Raw genomic sequence first — 22,729 nt, 5'->3', positions numbered from 1 at the left:
ACGGAGAGAACATGAAAACTACACACAGGCGAAGCCAGGGAGTCGCCCACCGTGCCGCCCAGAAATAATATATAAATTATTTTACCATACTGGAGAGAAAGTAGAAACTGTCGCATTACAAGCTTCACATTGAGCTAAAACTTCACCAAAGCAACTTTACATCAAAATTAATTGGGACAAATTTCACATGAATGTAGTCTCACATTATCACAAACACTAACCTTGTGCCTCATTGGTGGGTATGTAAAGGAATCAATGTTTTACAGAGCATTTGGTTCCATTCATTACTCTTTTTCATGCTGTCTCGTTTTACTTTCGTTTTCACAGGTGTCTTGTGAAGTTACCCTTCGTGCCGAAAAGATTTCCGATGTGTACCCTTCAAAATAAAAGGCTACATGCTTAAAACATGAAGTCAAGTTAAAACTTGTACACATAAACCATTTGACATGATAAAACAGTCACAAGTAGGTATTTTAAAAAAGCAACAGTATATTTAACTTTTATCTGAAAATGAATTAATATTAAGTAAATTTTGTTATTTACACCCACATTGCCTTTTGGTTCATAGGTTTGGCATTGATACTGGTTATAAAGAACCCTGAGTCAATGTTCATTTTAGTCCATGCTGCGGGCTGCTAAGAAAACTGATTTTCATAATTTGTACACCCCTTGTTGAAACCATGTAAACTTTTTTGACCCAGCCACCTAAAAGAATCAGAATCGAGAATTGTTTGAAACCGGAATCAAAATGAGGAACTGGAATCGGGACCAGACTCGCTTAAATTGAAACGATGCCCAACCCTACCCGAGGGAGAGACTATGTCTCCCATTTGGCCTGGGAACACCTGTGCTGTGGCATGAACTCAAGAGAACTATTTCCACCAGATATCAGTTTTATAAAGAGGAATGATCGAAAACTAATCCTGATCATTGTGCACGTGTGCGCTGCAACTACACGAAACGTTTGGTTGAGGTTACTGCTGCCAAATGAGGGTAAACCAGTTGTTAAATCCAAGGTTTCACCTTTTTTTCTCCCAGTCCTTGAATGTTCCTATTTTCAATAACAATTTGAATTTGAATTTATTTTTTCTATGGTATTAGTTTCAGCAGACTGTTGGTTTGTTCTTGTTATTTAGATGCAGATCAGGCTATATTTTATGATGAGTTTATGCAGAAAATTCCAAGGGTTCACATACTGTACTTATTCCTCCCACTGTGGAAGGCATTACAATAATAAGTCTGGCGGAGGCAAAAACATGAATAACTCTCTCAAAGTTAGTGAGGGAAAAACGAAATTCTCATTACATTTTTTAAAAATTTTATAACAGAATTGATCTGTTGTCAGGCAGGCTTCCCTCGCTTAATTACAGTTGGTTCAGAATACTGCTGCTCGACTTTTAACTGGAGCATGCAGGCGAGAGGACATATGTACTGGAGGCACTCTACTGGCTACCAATACATTTTAGAATTCCTTTTAAAATGTTTTTGTTTGCTTATAAAGCGCAGAATGGGCTGGCTCCATCCAACCTCTCTGACTTTCTACAGCCATATACTCCAGCACGGAGTACATACTGTATCTTTGTCTCTCTGAGGTCTGCCGATAGATCACACCTGGTCGTTCCAAGAGCAAGGTTGAAATGCAGGGTAGACAGGGTCTTTGCTTTTGCAGCCCCCAAACTCTGGAATGTGCTGCCCCTCTAGGTTAGCCTAGCTCCCACCCTCCAAATATTTAAATCCCATTTGAAAAGACCCTGGATGAGAATTGGCAGTGTATGGTTTTATGTTGTGTTTTTATGTCATCTTTGTAAAGAGTGCTTTTATGTCCTCATGTTATTTCCGCTGTATTTTAATCTATCTACAGATGTACAGCACTTTGCTCAACTCGGTTGTTTTTAAAAGTGCTTAAAAAATGTATAAATTGGATTGGATTAATATCCAGTGGAGGTTAAAGTGCAACCAAATGGACAAAAAAAAAATGTCCTGCAAATTTAACACATCACAGAAAAAAAGTCTTGTTAACAAGCTGGACAATGAATGAATGGATTAAAAAAAATTGCAAAGTATGTGAAATCAGGTTTAAAAAATGGTCAAGAATTGAGACATTATGTCTGCTTGCAGATGCTGTGGGCGTGTCGCTAAATTCTCTCATAATCCCGCCTTCACAGAACTTTCACCTGTCAATCAAAGACGTGCCTCCTCTCACGGCTTCTCCTAAACTGGGAGAGAAGAATTAGCAGCGATTGCACGTCCTCACGGGCCGCAGAGAGACATTCTTGGGTGGCCACCCCTTTTTCTCTGTTGAAATTCAGTGTGCTGTTAATCAACAGCGTAAAAGTTTGCCAGCTGCGACGAGGAGGGGGGAAAAAGTCATCCAGGCAGGGCGACTGCTGTGGCCGCTGAGATTCGACCTATATTTAATTGAATACACTACAAAGACAAGATATTTAATGTTCAAACTGATCAACTTTATCGTTTTTAGCAAATAATCATTAACTTTATGGCTGTAACACGTTCCAAAAAAGCTGGGACAGGTACCAAAAAAGACATAATAAACATCCCACAGTCAACACGCAAACAAATAGAATAAAAGAAGTGGTTTAATGTACCTTTTGTTTATTCCAGTTGGGAAGAGCGATCATGGAGCACTGGTAGGACGTAGCCAGTCACCCTCCTCCGCCCCCCTCCCCAACCCCCCTGCACGCCACAGGCCAAATGCAAATTTGGAATCAATATGCCTTTTACGCACACCTGTTCGTAATTATTGCGATACGCACAGCTGTATGGAATTTACCTTGACAAGGCACAGTTACACTTCGGAAAGTACTTAAGTTGATCTTGCAAAAAACGAACAAAATCAGCTCATGATTATCACTGACTATAATGTGAAGGGTGAACCTGCGTACAAATCTTTCAGGCCCCATTTTGCGCCTACACAGCATTGATAAGTCAGGCCCCTGGCCCGGTCGGTCGGAATAGAATCCTCCATAGCAATAACTCCGGGGAAGTGGTCAAGTGGACTGGGAGCCAATGCAAGTTGGCAAGTATCGGGGTAATATGATCGAACATTCTCGTCCTCGTCAAAAGTCTTCCATTTTGTATTAACTGCAGGCTTTTAATACTAGACGTGATGACCAGACAGCAGCACGTTATAATAGTCGAGGCGAGACAAAACAAATGCGTGAACTATGACCTCTGCGTAACTAGCGGATAGGATGGGCCGTATCATAGCGATATGCCAAAGATGAAAAAACCCCCACAGTTTTGGTTATATTTTTCATGTGCTTTTGAAAGGAGAGAGTTGAGTCAAATATAACACTGAGATTTTTTTGCTGAGTCTCTTTGGGTAATGGGACCTTTGCCAAAACTCAGAGTGGTGTCCTTAAACCAGTGACTGTGTCTAGCGGGGCCAATAATCAACAGATCAGTTTTCTCAGGGTTAAGGAGCAGAAAGTTACAGGACCTCCTTTGTTTAATCTCAATAAGAGATGCCTCCAGATTAGAGCAGTCAGTTAGTTTTAATGGCATGTAAATCTGAGTATCGTCGGCATAACACTGAAAAGTAATCTCATATCAGCGGATGATATCGCCAACCGGCAGCATATTGAATATACTACTATATACTACATACTGAACAAAAGTGACCAAGTGACATTATAATACTCAGAGGGCATTGTAATCAATTTTTTTTACCATGGATTACGCGGTGCTTCCTATCTGAGCGATAAGATCTAAAGCAAGAAAGTGATGGGCCTTTAATACTGATATGCGTTTCGATGCAATCTCGTAGTATGATGGACGGTATCAAAGTCAGTGCTGAGGTTGAGTAATAATACTGTCGTAATAATGAAGTGTCGCAACCCATAACTAGTAGAAGATGCTTCGTCACTTTTGCAAGGGCCGTACACCCTGAACTGGTCACGAGCTAATCACAGGGCACATACAAGCAAACCTGGTTCCTGGTTTAGCAGCCACTGTTCTGGGCACACTCAGTCAGTCGGTGGAGGGTCTTCTCTCATACCTGTTACCACTTCTTTAAAGGTGTTCCGCAGGCTTCTGTACATGGGTCAACACTTTTCAATATTTACATCAACAATATAACCCATGCTATCGGTAATTCTTGCCTATTTGTATGCCAACAATTATTTATACCTCCAGCTCCATCACACTGACCTGTCTACACTCAAGACAAGTTTTACTCACATTCAAAATGCTCTTTCCAGTCTACAGTTGTCACTGAACATAAGAAAAACTAAATGTATGATCTTCAACAGAAACCTCCAACAAACCAAACACCCCAGTAATATTATGTCTCTTAACAGTGTTTTCTTATAATATACAGTATAGAGTATCATTCTGCCATCCGCTTTGTCACTGGTCCTCACTTTAACACCTGCCATTGTGAACTGCATTCCCTAGTTATTTGACCCTCTCTTCAGGCAAACAGACAAATTCACCAGCCCATGTTTGCCTGTAAAAGGTCGGCATTGCAAGTGAAAATCTGTTTTCAATTGCCTTACCTGGATAAATAAGGGTTAAATAAATACAGACATGTTCTGCTGTTTAGTTTGTCAGTTGTTACAAAAACCTATGAATCAGTTCACTTACATTTGAAACAAACATCAACACTCTTCTCTCAAAAGTTAAAAGCAGATAAGGCTCTCTTTACCGAAATATTATCACTAATGCTAAGCTCGAGAGGGATAACATTCTGCTTCTTGTTAAAATGACTTACCTCCCAATCTTTGCGAATGGAGATGTACTGTATAGATCAGCTCCATATACCATGCTGCCATCCACTTTGTCCCCGGTGCTCACTTTAACACCTGCCATTGTGAACTGTACTCCCTGGATAATTGACTCTCTCTTCAGGCAAACAGACAATTCACCAGTCCATGTTTACCTGTAAAACACTCATTGGCAAGACCCCACCCTAACCAATCTCTCTGCTCACCATGCGTACATTCACCTGGACTTTCCTTTCCAGCATTTTATTAACCTTTGTTCCCGAAGTCTACATTACTTTTGGTTGATCTTATTTTAAATTTCATCTCAATATAGTGGTTTAAAAAATTTGTGAGGAATACTGTAGTTAATCGCTACAGTTGGCATTGAGAAACGAGAACTGATTGGAACCAACCGGGACTAACGTTCTGGTTCTCCCGGAATCGTTCTAATTTAAACATTTTGGTTCCCAGTTTCGATGCCTACACTCCGCCAACCCCGAAGAAGAAGTGGTGAAAACCAATGAATAAAGGAGGCTCCGTCGGGAAGTTGAATCTCAGATTCAGGAGAAGCAGTGTGGTTTTTGTCCTGGCCGTGGAACAGTGGACCAGTTCTACACCCTCGGCAGGGTCCTCGAGGGTGCATGGGAGTTTGCCCGACCAGTCTACATGGTCAAACGCCTTCTCCAAGTCCACAAAACACATGTCCCTCGGGGAGTCCTGTGGAGGGTGCCTCAGGAGTATGGGGTACCGAACCCCCTGATACGGGCTGTTCGGTCCCTGTACGACTGGTGTCAGAGTTTGGTCCGCATATCCGGCAGTAGGTCGGACTCATTCCCGGTGAGGGTTGGACTCCGCCAAGGCTGCCCTTTGTCACCTTTGTCATTCTGTTCATAACTTTTATGGACAGAATTTCAAGGCACAGCCGAGGCGTAGAGGGGGTCCGGTTTGGTGGCCTCAGTATTGCATCTCTGCTTTTTGCAGATGATGAGTTTCTGTTGGCTTCATCAAGCCGTGATCTCCAACTCTCACTGGAGCAGTTCCCAGCAGAGTGTGAAGCAGCTGGGATGAGAATCAGCACCTCCAAATCTGAGACCATGGTCCTCAGTCGGAAAAGGGTCTTGTTCATGAGTGAAGGAAGAATGGAACGGGACATCGACAGGCGGATCTGTGCAGTGTCTGCAGTGATGCAGACTTTGTATCGGTCCGTTGTGGTAAAGAAGGAGCTGAGCTGAAAGGCGAAGATCTCAATTTACCGGTCAATCTACGTTCCTACCCTCACCTATGGTCATGAGCTTTGGGTCCCCCCGGAAGAGCTGGATGAAGTGGCTGGGGAGAGGGAAGTCTGGGCGTCCCTGCTAAAGCTACTGCCCCCGCGACCCGACCTCGGATAAGCGGTAGAAAATGGATGGATGGATGGATGAATGCTATATTTAACTTTTAGCTGAAACATTAATTTATGAATATTAAGTCAATTGGGTTAGTTCCACACACACACATTGCCTTTTAGTTCATAGGCTTTATAACCATACTGGTTATAAAGAACCCTGAGTTAAATGTTCATTTGGATGTTTGTAAAATGGATGTTCATAATTTGGACACTCGTTATTTAAACCATGCAAACTTCTTTGACCGAACCCCCTAAAAGAATCGGAATTGAGAATAGTTTAGAACCGGAATCGAAATGAGGACCCGGAATCGGGACCGGAATTGCTCAAATTTAAACGATGCCCAACCCGATCGATCGCTGCAATTGTTTTCGCCTGTTAGGAACCTTTTATTCACCATATGCCATGTTGTATAGTAATGTAGTATGTATGTTTAAGATAACCTCAAAGGGTGCACGACAGCCAGGTAGCGATCCAGACTTATACAGCATAAGAACCCAATGCTGATGTACATGTTCTCATAGAGAAGAAAGCCACACAACTGACACAGCCATTCCCTGTGTCGCCAATCGTCATCCTGCAAATACAAAGCACAAATATAAAACAAACATTTAGGGAATAAAAAAAGAACGTAAAGATAAGACAAATGTTGTGTATTTGTGTTTTGGATGTTTGCTTTAACAAAGATTCACATACAGTGTCTAAAAACAATGGCATTTACCCCTCCCCCTTTATTGCTTGCACATTTTATGAACAGCTGTGTACCAAAATCAACTAAGTTGTTTTTCTCCTTCAAAATTCTACCCACAATACCCAATAATGGCAATGTGAAAAATCATTGTTTGAAATACAGTATTTGTGTATTTATTAGAAGTAAAATCTTCAAATGTACCATGTGAGTCAGTATCAAGTATGTCTTTTACCTTGACTCTAAAAATTGAACCCAGTTAAATCAGATTTCAAATGATCATTCTTAATATGTTTGACATCTTATTTAGAGTACACCTGGGGCGAATTAAATTTACTGGTCATGATCTGTTTGTAGATGATCCCACCATTCGAATTTCATATGAGAGCACAAACCAAGCCATGAGGTCAAAGGAACTGCAGATCTCAGAGTTCAGATGTTATTGATCTGGGGTAGGGTACCAAAAAGGCTCCATGACCAGTAACACATTTCCCATTACTGTATTTGAAATTGAAAGTACTGCCAAGGCCCTTATTAGAACATGTCCCCAGACAGGGCTTTGTTCAGTAACGTTTGGTCACTTAATGACGTGCCATCCCTTCACCAATTAGGCCTTTATTGTAGAGTGGCTCAGACAGAAAATAGTTCTCACTAAAAGGCACATGGTAGCCTACTTGGAGGTTAGCAAAATGCACGTAAAGGGCTCTCAGACCAGGAGAAACAAAATCCAACTCTTTGGTCTGAATACCATGCTTCACATCTGGAGGAAACAAGGCACCATACATCACCTGGCCATTACCATCCCTAGACTGAAGCATGGTTGCATCAGGTACTGGGAGACTAGTCAAATTTGAGGACGCTTAAGCCGACTTGAGCCCCTGGAGAGATCTGCAAATGAATGTACTCAAATGCTTTACATCTAAACTGATGAAGCCTAAGTATCTTCAATAGCCTGGTTTACATGAAGCCTTATAATCTGATTAGAAATAGGTAGGAGCCCAAATTGAATGAAAATGCGACATATAAACACGTTCAATCGGAATAAACAGGCCAAAGCCGCATATAATTTCTTTCAGATTCACAGCTGTGGAATATTCTTTTTGCCAAACCGATAAGTAGATTTCGTCATGTATACCGAGAATCGGAATCTTGTGAGGCTGCTCTCTTGACACAAATGTGCGGCGAAGTTATCGTTTATGCGCTTGAAAACATGGCTGATTCCTTCCAGAGTTGGCTTGTAACTTACTTTTAGCAAGCTGTATCTTTAATAAAAGTGTACAAATAATTGGAACTACTGTGTTAAAAAGACAAGTGAGATCCATCTTTATAAATCATGTGATGTTTACACAGCTCTGCACGTGTATCATGTCTGTTAGACGGCTGTTCTGATTAAATGTAGTGGCCCGTGCAGATGCTAGATAGGAATAGATCATGTTATATGTAAACAGTAGACCAGAGATCTTCATTAGGAATGATTTCAATCGGAATGACAAAAAAAGTCTGCAAGTAAACCGGGCTTATGAAGAATGGGAAAAACTCCCCAAATGCTAAGCATGTAGCATCAAGCCTACCAAACTTTCTGAAGCAGCAATTGCTGCAATATTGATGAATGGGGGTGAATACTAACGTGGCGGAGTGGTTTGCGTGTCCCATTGATTCTGCTAGGTTTTCGCTGTCTTTATGCACCTGCTAGGGCCGCCTTTAGCAAAAGAAAGGCTCAAGACCCCTTATGACGGTGGCAATAAACAGACCAAGTTTTCAGTTGCAATATAAGCTTGTTGGTAGCTGATGGCAGGAACCTCGGCAGTCTGATCCCTGGCTGATGAAGCTCACTGCAGCAATGTGAATCATCACTTCTCTGGCAGGAAAGGGCCTGCGCTGGTGTGCAAGGAAGATATTCAGGCTAGATACAGTATAACCTCAACACACTTCTTAGTTTCCAGAGCCAGTCATCTGAACGGTTGGACTATCATTTCACTCTAGAGTTCCCCCGACGAGAGACACAGAGCAGGTTTGGGCATACTTTTTAATCTCCGACTCTGTCCCTCTAATGATCGAAATCAACCCATTGGATAAAAGGGTAGCCTCCTTCCACCTTCAGTGGGAGGGTCTTAGAGGGTGCATGAAAATTCACCCAACCTGTCTACATGTGCTTTGTTGACTGAGAGAAGGCATTCAACTGTGTCACTGTCAAGTATGGGTTCCCTGACCCCTGATACGGGCTATTCGGTACATGTACAACCGGTGTTAGAGTTTGGTCCCCATTGCCAGTATTGTTTCCAGTGAGTGATGGACTCCACCGAGGCTCCCCTTTGTCATCGAGTCTGTCCTTAAACTAACAGAATCTCTAGGCGCAGCTGTGGAATTGAGGAGTCCACTTAAGTGTTCTCAATATGTCTCCATTAGGCTGTGATCTCCAGCTCACTCCAAGTCTGAGACTATGGTCCTCAACTGAAAAAGGGTGGTGTGTGTCCTCTCTGAGTCTTCTCTGCTCACAAAATGGTCTCTAGCTGTTGGTAGTGACCAAAAGTACAAGATCACCAAAACAAATGAAATGAGTTTCCTCCGCAGGGTGTCTGGAGTCAAAAGATGTGGCTCTGGCATTGGATGCCTCCTGGTGAGGTGTCTAGAAGACACAGGGGACGCTACAAAAACTGTCTTTTGTTTGGCTTCCAAAGAGCTGGGTTCTGTTTAGGCAGCTGCCCCCACAACTCAACCCTGACATAATGAAAGATGTATGGATGGATAGATGGATGGATGGATGTACAAAATGTGCAAACATTTAAAACATTGTTTCACTTGTTTGTGTAGAATTTTGAAGGATGTGTAAAAAAATACAAAATAAAAATGGAGTGGTGGGGTGTTATTATAGGCACTGTATCCAATTGTGAATGGTTGGTTTTAGTTTACCTGAAAAAAGTACTGGAGCCAGAGTGGTAATGATGCCAGGTATAGTAGATCAGACACAGTGAGGTTTATCAAGTAAACCCCAAGCTCATTCTTTTGCTTTAGCTGCAGAGTTGCGTGGTACAGAGAGTACAGGTTGGAGGGAACACCCACCTAAAATAAGGAAGACAAATGTGATTCTCTTAATTCCTGATATGTCTTTCTATACTGTATCAACCCTACCCTGCCACCAAACAAACAGATATATAGACCTTTTCCAAAAAAATAGAATATCATGGAAAAGTGTATTTATTTCCATAATTCCATTTAAAAAGTTAAACTTTCACAGATTATAGATTCGGGGCCCACATTTTAAACAATTCCAAGTATTTATTTGTTTATTTTTACATAATTTGGGCTTCCAGCTCATAAAACCCACGAAATCAGGAATACAAAAATATTGAATAGTGTGAAGAAATCACCCTTCTCATTTTTTGTAGAAAAAAAAAGAAAGAAAGCAGGGTCACATTAAATCAATCAAAATATAGTACTTTCAAAACGATATGTTAATCTTCAATACTTGGTTGGGAATCCCTTTGCTTTAATCACTGCCTCGATGCGTCGTGGCATTGCCTGGGAGTTATGGAAGCCCAGATTTCTTCTTTGTTTTGGGGTCTGGTGCCCATCATTTTCCTCTTGATAATACCCCATAGATTCTCAATGGGGTTTAGATCTGGCGAGTTGGCTGGCCAGTCAAGCACTGTGATGGCATGGGCATCAAACTAGGTTTTGGTGCTCCTGGCGCTATGGGCAAAGGCCATGTCCTGCTGAATTTTTCCATGATATTCAAATTGTTTGGTAAGGGTCTGTAGCTACCATTACAATACAGTGCTAATATCTGAAGCCACCATTGGATTTGTTATTTAAGCAATGCTATGGTGGTCATATACTGTTGAATCCAGAAGGCTGTAGAAATAGATGAGTAGATTAATTGATTGTTCATTTTTTTCCAATGAAGCAAATGTAGTTAAATGCTAATCATTGGGTGACTATACTTCTGGAGGACCATTGTGATGGTGACATTCTCTGCTTGGCACTCCTTGTTGGGATCGTTGGACTGGACTGGTTTCCACCTCTTAACAGACAGAGCATGCACGCACACATTTTAAGACTGTACACAAGAACACAATAGCAGGATGGGGTGAGCACCTGCACAGGTGAGAGGTTGACTGCATGATCTTAGCTCATACTATACTTCAGCAGCCACTGTGCCCTTATCTTTAGTTAGTCATGCTCAAAATTCGTCCTGTTTCAGTGTTTGCGACCACAAATGCACTAGTTTAAATGTGATTATGCCTATAGTACATTATTTGTGATGAAATTAAAATACAAAATTGTCTTGCGTTCAGAGAAGGAAAGGCTAGGTCACCACCCTCACATGGACAAAAATTAAACACTTGGAAGATAAAAGTGCATGTGGAGTTTCTGTTTGACAAATGATTTTGTATTATATACTATTCACATTACTATTCATTTGTTACGATTCATATAACCTTAAATGAGCATTGGGGGGAGGGGGGGGGGGGGATCGCATTCCTACTGTATAACGAGAATGTCACTCAGTAGAATATAAACCTTTCCTTAATAGTCAGAAGGCAATTTCTGAGAAGTGCTCCTGTTAAGATTTTTATGGATGTTTTGGGTAAGCTGACAGTTTTTTTCTTACTGAGACAGGACCTGAAGGTGAAGTTCTAGGTGGTAAAATAACTCATACTCTGTACTTAAAGGTTAAAAAATATATATTATATGATATTATATCATATTATACCTCTTGCTGTTTTCTTTTTGGAAATGAGAGTGTTAGCGCTTCTAATTTTGAGAAGCTACAGTATGTGCTTTGTTGCCAAAGTATAATGCCTCTTCTTATTTTAAGGATCCATGACCCCAAGACAGGTGTTTGACTAATTGCTTTTACATCATGGTGCTGCTGGTTGGCTGCTGCTAGGAGACGAACTGCAATGGCCCCTTCTGATTGGCTGCTGCTGAGAACAACTTAAATTATCCAGCTGCTGTCAGTGTCCCCGTCAGACAGTTGTCACGCTACTTGTAGTGGTGCCATCAATTTGTTAGTGATTTGTGTATCGTTTCGCTGTTGTATTTAGTTGATGAGCTATTTCTTTTTTCTTTTTTCTTTTTTTTTTACCTTAATTCAGCTTGAAAAGTGTGTATTCCCCGATTGTGAGTAATTTTAGTACAGAAAATGGATGGATGGATGTTTAGCTTTGACATTTCACCTTCACCCAGAATAAATGCTTAATCTTTTCTTGTGTGAGTTGTGTGTGTATATATATATATATACACATCCCGCCGTCACTAGGGTTGCGGGTATGCTGGAACCTATCCCAGCTAACTGCGGGCAGGAGGCGGGGTACACCCTGAACTGGTTGCCAGCCAATCGCAAGGCACATATAAACAAACAACCATTCGCATTCACATTCATACCTACAGACAATTTAGGGTCTTCAATTAACCGACCGTGCATGTTTTTGGCTTCTGGGAGGAAACTGGATTACCCAGAAAAAACGCACACAGGCGGGACCGGGATTTCAATCCCGGTCCCCAGAACTGTGAGGCAGATGTGCTAACCAGTCGTCTACTGTTTCCAGCATATCAAATAAGTGTTTAGGTTTATTTAAATTAAATCAAATTATTTTGAAAAAATAAGACCAAGTTTAGTCACATACCAATTGAGCTCAAGTCCACGTATATATATATATATATATATATATATATATATATATATACACACACACACACACACACACACACACACACACATACACAATAGACCCTTTGTAAAAAATTTGAATATCATGAATTCAAATGTAGGGAATAACAAATTTATTTATTTCCATAATTCCATTCAAAAAGTGAAATTTTCATAGATTATAGATTCAGGGCCCACAGTTTAAACAATTTCAAGTATTTATTTATTTATTTTTACATTATTTGGGCTTCCAGTTCATAAAAAGCACAAAATCAGGAATTAAAAAACTTAAAATACTGTAAAGAAATCCGCCCAAAATTTGTAGTTCATAAATGTTTTAAACTGAGTGTCACACACTAATCATCTACTAAACTCAAAGCACCTGCACAGGTTTCCCCAGGTGTCATTAAATTGCTTCAGTTTGGTTCAATTGTCCCAGTTGGCTTCAATATGGGGAGGACTGCAGACTTGACAACTGGCCAGAAGACCATCATTGACACGCTCCATTGGATGGGTAAGCCACAAAAGTTCATAGCTAAGGAGGCTGGCTGTTCACAGCGTGTTGTGTCCAAGCATATCAATGGAAAGTCTAGTGGAAGGACAAAATGTGGCAGGAGAATATGCACCAGCAAAAAAGATGACCGACCGTGGGCTTCAGCGGATTATCAAACAGAGAAGATTCAAGAATCTAGCAGAGATCCAGAAAGAGTGGAATGAGGCGGGAGTCACAGCTTCAAAAGCCACCACATACAGGCGCATCCGGGAGATGGGCTACAACTGTCGGGTTCCTCGGGTCAAGCCGCTTCTGAGCCTGAGCCAAGGTAGGATGCATCTCAACTGGGCCAAGTAGAAGAAGGATTGGACTGTTGGCCAGTGGTCCGAGGTCCTCTTTTCCGATGAAAGTAAACTCGTGAGGAACAGAACCCAAGCTGCTTGAGGTCCAGTGTGAAATATCCACACCCAGTTATGATTTGGGGTGCAATGTCCAGTGCAGGTGTTGGTAAACTCTGCTTTCTTAAATCCACATTCACCGCAACAGACTGTGACTGTATTATTTGTTTTTTAACCCCAAAAAAATCTTGACTAGGTGGGTATATCTCGCCAATCAGCATTTTCCTCGTCGGTTCCCCCTAAAAACTGAAAGAAAAAAACAAAATACTAAATTTAAATAAATTAAAAAAATCTGCAAATATGTAAATATGTGGGTGCAGAACTGCTAGTATGCAGGTGTCCCACTGTATCGAATTTTAATTTAATAAATTTTTCCCATATCGCACAGCACAATGCAGAAACGTATTTTATTTTATCATATTATGTAATGAGATATATAATGACAATGACATACATTTTATCATGGATCAGTAGTTTTTAGTTTTGATCAGTATGGACAATGGAATCGGAATCGCTAAATTCCTATCAATTCCTTTCCCTACTGGTAATGCACATTTCATTGACTATCGGATAAGCCAACGTGGAGTCAAAGGATGATGAATAGCAAGTGATATAATATGGCAAAAATGTTTCATTTTTCAAGATGACTATAGGAAATACAGTCAAAATTAACTGTGTAGCGGATATGAGTTGTAATTAATTTAGGAGAAAAGAGTAAGCCGGAAGCGACGCCTGCGTTACTTCCGGTTTAGCATAATTTTAAGTTTAATCATTAAAATCAACTCTTTTATCTACTAAAGGAACACCACGTCACTTTTTAGATGTGTAAAACTTCAGGACAAAGTGACAACAAACTTTTTTTCCTCAGTCTCGTAATTTGAAGGTTGCTACATGAATAAGATAAGAGTTCTAGACAGCCAGAGGTTTTTTCTCGAACCCAAGCACACACTACTGATGCAGGTAGCAAATTGTTATCGAAAATTGTATGCGATCTAACATGGGGAATCTACAAGGGAAACAATGGAGGAACAAAAACAAAACAAAGGACAGACGAACATTGCCAAAAGAAACTGACTTGTGATGTGAGTGTGGAATGAGCGTGTAGTAACAATGCACATAGTTGTGGGTTCCTGTTCTTGTTAATTTAAACCCAAATATGTACGAATCTGTACTTTTAGTAACACAACTTGGACTTACGTGTGTTGAACACAAGTGAGGTAGACTGGTCCAGCTTCCAAATATTTGGCCGCCCGGGGCAACAGGGGGATTTGGTGGAAAGGAGGAGGGAGGGAAAAAAAAGGGCGCACAAAAAGTTCCCAGGCAGGACGGCCGCAGCCCGGGGGTCGCTGCTTGCAAGACGTTCAGCGCTGACGTGTGCTGTCCGCTTCCGTCCCCACGGACCCCTGGTAGGATGCCCTGCGGTGGGGAAGGGTCCGATGTGTCCTCGCCACCTCATGGTGCGAAGTGGGGCATTCTGGCTGGGCCAGTCTTCGGCAAGTTGGTCGGACGAGAAAAGAGCAGAGACCAAGAGCCCGAGCAGCCTAGGGGCTCCAGCCTTTTATGGCCAGCCGCAAAGGGGGTGGTCCCCCCCACACCTTTCTTTCTCACCACCTCCGGGACCAAAAGGGAAGATGGACCGCCTCTGAATGTTACTTTTCCATTTTAGGAATATTTTGTAGGTTAAACCCAGTGGAATAAAAAATTAATGATTGGATTTAAGATAACGAGACCATTTTCCAACTTTGCACTGTCACGCGCCCATCCGCTTTAATCCCTGTAACGAATGTTTCAAGTGAATGTGGTTGTTGAGAACACTGTAATATTTGCAATGTGGCATTTGTGTTGTGTGGGGTGAAACATTTCATCTGGTTCAGTTGACAAACAGATTTGACATCAGACATTCTAATTTGCAGAAATACAATCACTGGTAACGCTCATGTGAAGTTCTTAAAATATATCACATTCAAATCCAGTGAAGATTGTAATTAGTTAATCCAGTGTTGCAGTCGCTTTCCACTACCTGTGGGTGTCGCTAATGCCCTGTCCATTGTCCCAGCCCAGATGAGCAAATGTCTCTAAAGACAGCAGGAAAGAGAAGTATTTGTTGTTGACGCTCTTCAAGCAGGAACTTAATTAATTTTGCGTCCGGGTTCGAAACCAGCTGTCTGTGTCTCAGCTTTGGTGCTCCTTGGGACTGGTTTGTGATTCATTTAGCCTCCGTGTGCGAAGTTAAATCTCGCATCCCCGTGGTCGTCTCCCTCAGCGGGGGAGTGGCGACAGCGATGCCGCCTAGTCTGGAGTTTTGCGGTGACGGTGCCATCGGGCGAGAGCATGTCCGTTACAACAGCTAGAAAACCATCTGAGAATGGGCTGAAGTGTACAGGTGAAATACAACGATGTGATGCTCTGAATAGAATCCAGGGGTTTCTGGACAAATGGGACAAAACATAGTTTGCTGCTTTTACCAGTGTCACATTTTTCTGTGTGGGCACGGTGGGCGACTGGTTAGAGCGTCGGCTTCACAGTTCTGAGGACTGGGGTTCAATCACCGGCCCCGCCTGTGTGGAGTTTGCATGTTCTCCCTGTGCCTGCGTGGGATTTCTCCGGGCACTCTGGTTTCCTTCCACATCCCAAAAGCATGCATGGTAGTGATTGATGACTCTAAATTGCCCTTAAGTGTAGATGTGTGCGTGAATGGTTGTTTGTTTATATGTGCCCTGCGATTGGCAAACGAGTATTTGTGGGTAATGTAAACACACCACTGCAAAGTAGCAGCGTTTCTGCAGTTTACATCAACCTTCATTCATTCTTAATACATTGTTAGTGCTGTGTCCGAGGTGTAGGTTGAGGACGGGCTGCTAACCCACTGACTAGCGCTACTCTTAATGCTCTTGAGTCGTGGTGAGGTTTGATTAACGTGCTTTTGCATAGTGCAAGCTATTTTATTGAACTAAGCTCTCAAGTGATCAACAGCTCTTTAGCATGTCATTCCCCAGGCATGACAAATCGATTTATGCTTTAGTGTGGCTTGATTGGGTTGGTTGCTCTATTGTGGGAAAGTTAAGAACCAAAACAGATTTCTTGCGCGTGACGACATCACTCATTTGCGAACATAGAAAGAATCAATAAGATGACTTGTCAGGCAAGCAAGCCAAATATTCCTAGGAACATAGGTGGAAAGTAATAAAGTACTTGTACTTCGCTACTCTACTTAAGTAGATTTTTAAGGTATCTGTACTTGAGTATTTAGTTTTGTAGCGACTTTTTACTTTTACTCCTTACTTTTTAAACACTTATGATGTTACGTCATCGAAGCGTGTGTCGGGTAATGAAGGGGGCATTTTCATAAAGCGCATATTGAGGCTTGCTTCCATAGATATGAATGGGTAGATACTAGGGTTGGGCATCAAGATCGAAAACCAATTGGAACCAGGGCTAACATTCCAGTTCCCCCCAGAATCATTCAGATTTAAAAAAAAAATCTGTTCCCAGTTTCGCTGCCTACAGTCGGCCAACCCACAAGGAGAAAGTGGCGAAAACCAATGAAGAAGTGGCTAAAACCAACAAAGAAGAACGCGCACAAAGCCGTGCTTGTGCCCAACGGCAGCGGCAAACAAATGTGCTAAGATAATATTGTGCAAAGGAGGCTTTTACGATGCGCTCCCTTCCCCTCCCAGCCTCAGCCTACACCGTGCGGAACGTCAGTCAAGTCAATTGGGTGAGTGAAGCAAAATACGTCTTTGCAAACATTGAGGCAGCTAACAAGTTAAACGGTGGGTTGCACTCTTCCACTGACGGTTTTTAGCGTTTATTTTAGTCTTCAAACCAATGTAAGAGCTGATGACAGACACAAAAATTAAATATAAATGACTTTACCATACTGAAACGAAAGTAGAAACAGTCGCATTACAAGCTTTATAAACATTGAGAGCTAAAACGTCACCAAAGGTCAAACTAGCAAGTTTACATCACAATGAATTGGGACAAAATTCACAAGAACGTTGTCTGACAGTATCACAAACACTAACCTCGTGTCTTATCGGTGGGTAGGTCAAGGAATCAACGCTTTAAAGAGCATTTGGTTAATTCATTACCCTTTTTCTTGTCTTGTTTTACTTTTGTTTTTACCGGTGTCGTGAGGAAATAAGGAATCGGGGACCGGAATATCTCAAATTCAAACGATGCCCAACCCTAGTCGATACACCAGCGCTACAAAGTAGCCTGGCTAACCGACGTGCCGATATAGCGGCCATGTTGGGGAGGTGGACATTCCCGTAGAAAGCAATGCATGGACACTGAAATTAAGTCGTAACTTGCTTAGTCCTCAATCGATTTTCATGGGGGTTACTGTTTTGTCAACACCTAAGCGTATGCTATCAATAAACATATATTTTTTTTAAAAAAGCAAAAGAGAATATATTTAAATTTATTCTTTCATGTGAAAGAGACTCCCAGTTCCCTTGTTGTAATTGTACGCTGTTTTACGCAACTGTATGCAGCACAATGTACCGGCATACTTGATATTTCGTTTTCTCGCTTTACACACTCACTCTGTCGGCACAGCTCAAAATGGGCGTGTCATATCTACCAGTACATAGTTGTGCTTGATTCATTTACGGGAGGAGCTGGAAGTGACGACATTCGAAAGCTGCCCAGCTGTACCACGTAACCGATTCGGGATGAATCAGATTTTGACATGAGGTTTGAGAGCAAAATAATCCCCTCCTACAGGCTCCTGATAAATAACTATCATGACTTGAGGCTTATTAATTTGGTTTGTTCATCAAGAACTGTGATTTCCACAGTTTCTTCTTTTATTCAAAGGTGGGGGGTTTATTGTGTTCCAAGAAAGTAGGGTACAAATAAAACCTCACTGGGAGAGGGAAAATGACTGTACCCCAATTTATATAATCTTGCTCTTGAATGAATCAACAAAAAGGTGTTCATAAACAATTATTTGTGAATAAGCACTTCCAAAGTTACTTGGTCAAACCTTGTTTTGTAATACATAGTCTTTCACAAGAGCCAAAAACGCAACGCATCACACATTATTTGGTTAAGATACAGCTGCCTGTGATTATACAGATGGCCAGCAGGTAGTTTCGTGTGCACATCAAGCATCAAGAAATGTTAGGATGCCTTATGAAGCTTCATTTCGCCATCACTATTAAACACAAATATCTATACTTTCTACTACAACCCCAATTCCAATGACGTTGGGACGTTGTGTTAAACATAAATAAAAACAGAATACAAAGATTTGCAAATCATGTTCAACCTATATTTAAATGAATACACTCCAAAAACAAGATATTTAATGTTCAAACTGATAAACTTTATTGTTTTTAACAAATAATCATTCACTTAGAATTTTATGGCTGCCACACGTTCCAAAAAAGCTGGGATAGGTGGCAAAAAAGACTGAGAAAGTTGAGGAATGCTCATCAAACACCTGTTTGGAACATCCCACAGGCTAATTGGGAACAGGTGGGTGCCATGATTGGAAATAAAAGGAGCTTCTCTGAATTGCTCAGTCATTCACAAGCAAAGATGGGGCGAGGTTCACCTCTTTTGTGAACAAAAAAAATAGTCGAACAGTTTAAGGACAATGTTCCCTAATGTACAATTGCAAGGAATTTAGTAATTTCATCATCCATGGTCCATAATATAATCAAAAGGTTCAGAGAATCTGAGAGAGAAATCACTGCATGTAAGCAGCAAGGCCGAAAACCAACATTGAATGCCCGTGACCTTCGATCCCTCAGGCGGCACTGCATCAAAAACCGACATCAACGTGTAAAGGATATCACCACATGGGCTCAAGAACACTTCAGAAAACCAAAGTCAGTAAATAAAGTTCGGTGCTACATCTGTAAGTGTAACTTGAAACTCTAGTATGCAAAGCAAAAGCCATTTATCAACAACACTCAGAAACGCCGCCGGCTTCTCTGGGCCCGAGCTCATCTAAGATGGACTGATGCAAAGTGGAAAAGTGTTCTTTGGTCCGACGAGTCCACATTTCACATCTGTGTTGGCATGGGGCTGTTTTAATGCCAATGGCATGGGTAACTTACACATCTGTGAAGGCACCATAAATGCTGAAAGGTACCTACAGGTTTTGGAGAAACATATGCTGCCATCCAAGCAACGTCTTTTTCATGCTTATTTCAGCAAGACATTGCCAAACCGCATTCTCCACGTTTTACAACACAGTGGCCTGCCTACAGTCCAGACCTGTCTCCCATTGAAAATGTGTGGCGCATTATGAAGCGTAAAATATGACAACGGAGACCCCGGACTGTTGAACACCTGAAGCTGTACATCAAGCCAGAATGGGAAATAATTCCACCCACAAAGCTTCAAAAATTAGTGTCCTCAGTTCCCTCACGTTTATTGAATGTTGTCAAAAGAAAAGGTGATGTAACACAGTGGTAAACATGACCCTGTCCCAGCTTTTTTGGAATGTGTTGCAGCCATAAAATTCCAAGTTAATGCTTATTTGCTAAAACTAATAAAGTTAATCAGTTTGAACATTAAATATCTTTTTTTTGTAGTGTATTCTGTTTTTATTTATGTTTAACACAACGTCCAAACTTCATTGGAATTGGTATGTATGTATGTCATGCATGTCAAACATGACAAGTATGTCATGTTTGAGCCTTATCATGTAATATTTCCAACACATTTATTTGCCCACTGCCACGTCCAAGATAATGTCCTTAGGAATTGGGACGACACTTGAATACCGCCACGTCATCACCCCTCACCCCCTGCTAGCTTTCTCGTAGGCAGATGCAACAATTGTTTACATTTCCGAGATGCCATCTTGTGTCATATGAATGCTACTATTATAAAGTTATAAACGACTGGTTAGCATATCCACCTCACAGGTTTGAGGGCCTGGGTTCAAATGTGTGGAGTTTGCATGCTCTCCCCGTGCCTGCGTGGGTTTTCTCCAGGACTCCGGTTTCCCCCCCACATCCCGAAAACACGCGTGGTAGGTTAATTGAAGACTCTAAATTGCCCGTAGGTGTGAATGTGAGTGCGAATGGTTGTTTGTTTATATGTGCCCTGCGATTGGCTGGTGAAAAGTTCAGGGTGTACCCCTCCCTCTCGGCCGAAGACAGCTGGGATAGGCTCCAGCTCTACCGCGACCCTAGTGAGGATAAGCGGTACGGAAAATGGGTGAATGGATAACAAAACATGTTGCAATGAGTGTGTATTTTGTGTTGTTGTTTACATTACTTCTGGCAATACTGTACTGTGATAATACCTGTCATAGTATATGACAATATGAAATATCCGTACTGCATCATCTACAGTAGACTCTGGAATATAATATGCCACTAGGCTGACTTACAAATATGAAACACCCACACACAGACACACATACACACCTCCAAACTCACATTAACACACACACACACACACACACACACACACACACTACAGTAAGACGATGCTAACTTCAAACTGAAGTGCCCCATAGGGTTGCCAGGAAGATGAATATCCATTCTGAAAACATTCTGTCCTATTAACAGTGCAATTTCTGAAATATGTGAATACTCAGTAAATATTTAGTGCAGGCACACACTTACCAATAGTACGAAGATATACACAAAGCAGAAGACGTACTGATGGATTTCATGGCTGATGGTACAATTCATAATGCCCTCCTCGAGCATAATGAACACCAGCACAGTCTTCGCTTTCTATCACTACTTCACTGCAACAACGCGTTCATGTTTCCAGATGTATTTACACCCACACACAAACATCCATACACAAATAAATATTCTTGTCTCCTAGAGGACTCAACAATGGCCGAAACGCATTAAAGGCCTGAAACCCTCTTTACTGCGTTTTCTTCTTGGACAAGGTTGTTAAAGTTTCTTGCTGCCACCCTAGAAGAAAGAGAGAAAACATGTTTTAGTATTACTATTACTGACAGGACAGGGAAAGCAGGATATTATCCGCATTACAATGAAACTGGAAGTCACATTTATGGATTAAATGCAAGGGTGCACATAAGAGTTTTGTTCTTGTTCTCAAAGGAGTTGTTGCTTTTCTGCTATTTTTTTCCCCTGACCCCCGCAGTTCTCTTGGGCACCGGTCCCCAACCTTTTTTTGTACTCAGACCGGTTTCACATAAAGACATATTTAGACGGACGATTGTAGCCGCTGTGCAGCAAGACCGAGATGCCCACGAAGCCTATTTGCAGGGGAGTTTCTCGTGCATCACTCACTCGCGGCTGAGCTCACTTGAACTGAGAAAGGAATGAATTCCATTCACTACATTCACTCAAAACATTACGTCATTTGAACGAGTCATTCGCAAAGGATACAATGTTACTCAAACCCTATCTGCCGTTTTGCTCTCAAAAAAAAAAAAAAAAAAGACAAAATGCAAAATAGTTGGTATGCTAATGCACATTTACAAACTTTAATCTGGTGTGTTTTTATTCTCAGTGCACATGCGCACCCCTGAGCATGTGACTGAGAAGTCTTGGTGTACTTTCACCACAGGTGGGGTGAAAAGAGAGCTTAGGGTTATGCCAGGAAAAATGTGTGTGAGCGTGTGCGTGTGTGTGTGTCAAAGGCTATACTCATTGACTGGAATTGTTCACGATCACTTTATTTTATCAAACTATTTGGCTGTTATCTTAGCTCTCTGTTTTGTTGTGGTTGTGGTTGGATGTTTTTTTAACTGTTGAATATTTTTCCTGGAAAGGGGAAAATGACTGTCATTGGTGGAAAGACTAAAAACCGGACCCAGAGACTATGACTATTTGTGTAAATTCCCCTTTTTCACTCCAGTATATTTTTCAAATAAGGACGAAAACTATTGTTCCAACGTTTGTTATCTTGCATGTTGCTTGATTAACTGAAATTTTAACTTGACAACTTTGAGAAACTATCAGGACATGCACCACTCACAAAAAAATCACGGCTATTCAATTTTCAGATTACAATTCAGGAGGTCCCAAAATGCGCTTTACCCATTACACCTAACCAATACTAAAATGCACGATCACAACTGATTTTACTTTTCTAAAACCTTAGCCGGTCCATGCCCAACTGTTCAGTGTTTAAATACTGTACCTTTTGCACAACTTGCTGTCTATAACAAGAAGCAAAATTCACAACAGGTTTTTGAGTCATGAATCGACCAATACGTTTCCTCGGATGCCTTTCTGTGACTCTTCCCATCTATTTGTACAGTATCTCTTTAGGCATCCTGCTGATGACACTCAGTGACTCTCAAGCTCAGTGGCCTGTTCCCTCTTAAAACATCCTCTTTGAAGCCACGCAATGGAAAGGTACTGTAGATCAGTTGTAGTATGACGAAGACTGTTTAAATGCCAATTCTAATTTAACAAGGAAATGT

The 22,729-nt window shown here is 41.4% G+C and overlaps 1 protein-coding gene across 1 annotated transcript in view; it reads right to left on the bottom strand.

Moving 5' to 3' along the window:
• The window catches only part of LOC133413144 (ovarian cancer G-protein coupled receptor 1), a 35,887-nt gene extending 14,669 nt beyond the window's left edge, over positions 1-21,218 (bottom strand). Inside the window, exons 1-3 of the mRNA XM_061697130.1 lie at positions 20,940-21,218; positions 9,708-9,857; positions 6,553-6,686 (exon numbers count right to left, since the gene is read on the bottom strand). Coding sequence (XP_061553114.1) covers positions 6,553-6,686; positions 9,708-9,857; positions 20,940-21,026 — 371 coding nt within the window. The 5' untranslated portion in view covers positions 21,027-21,218. The remainder of the gene's footprint in view (positions 1-6,552; positions 6,687-9,707; positions 9,858-20,939) is intronic.
• Between the last annotated feature and the right edge of the window lie 1,511 nt (positions 21,219-22,729).

Source organism: Phycodurus eques, chromosome 14 (genome assembly GCF_024500275.1).
Source record: "Phycodurus eques isolate BA_2022a chromosome 14, UOR_Pequ_1.1, whole genome shotgun sequence".
Taxonomy (NCBI): Eukaryota; Metazoa; Chordata; class Actinopteri; order Syngnathiformes; family Syngnathidae; genus Phycodurus; species Phycodurus eques.
The sequence above is the reverse complement of the archived record's forward strand: the minus strand, read 5'-3'. Positions and strand labels throughout refer to the sequence as shown.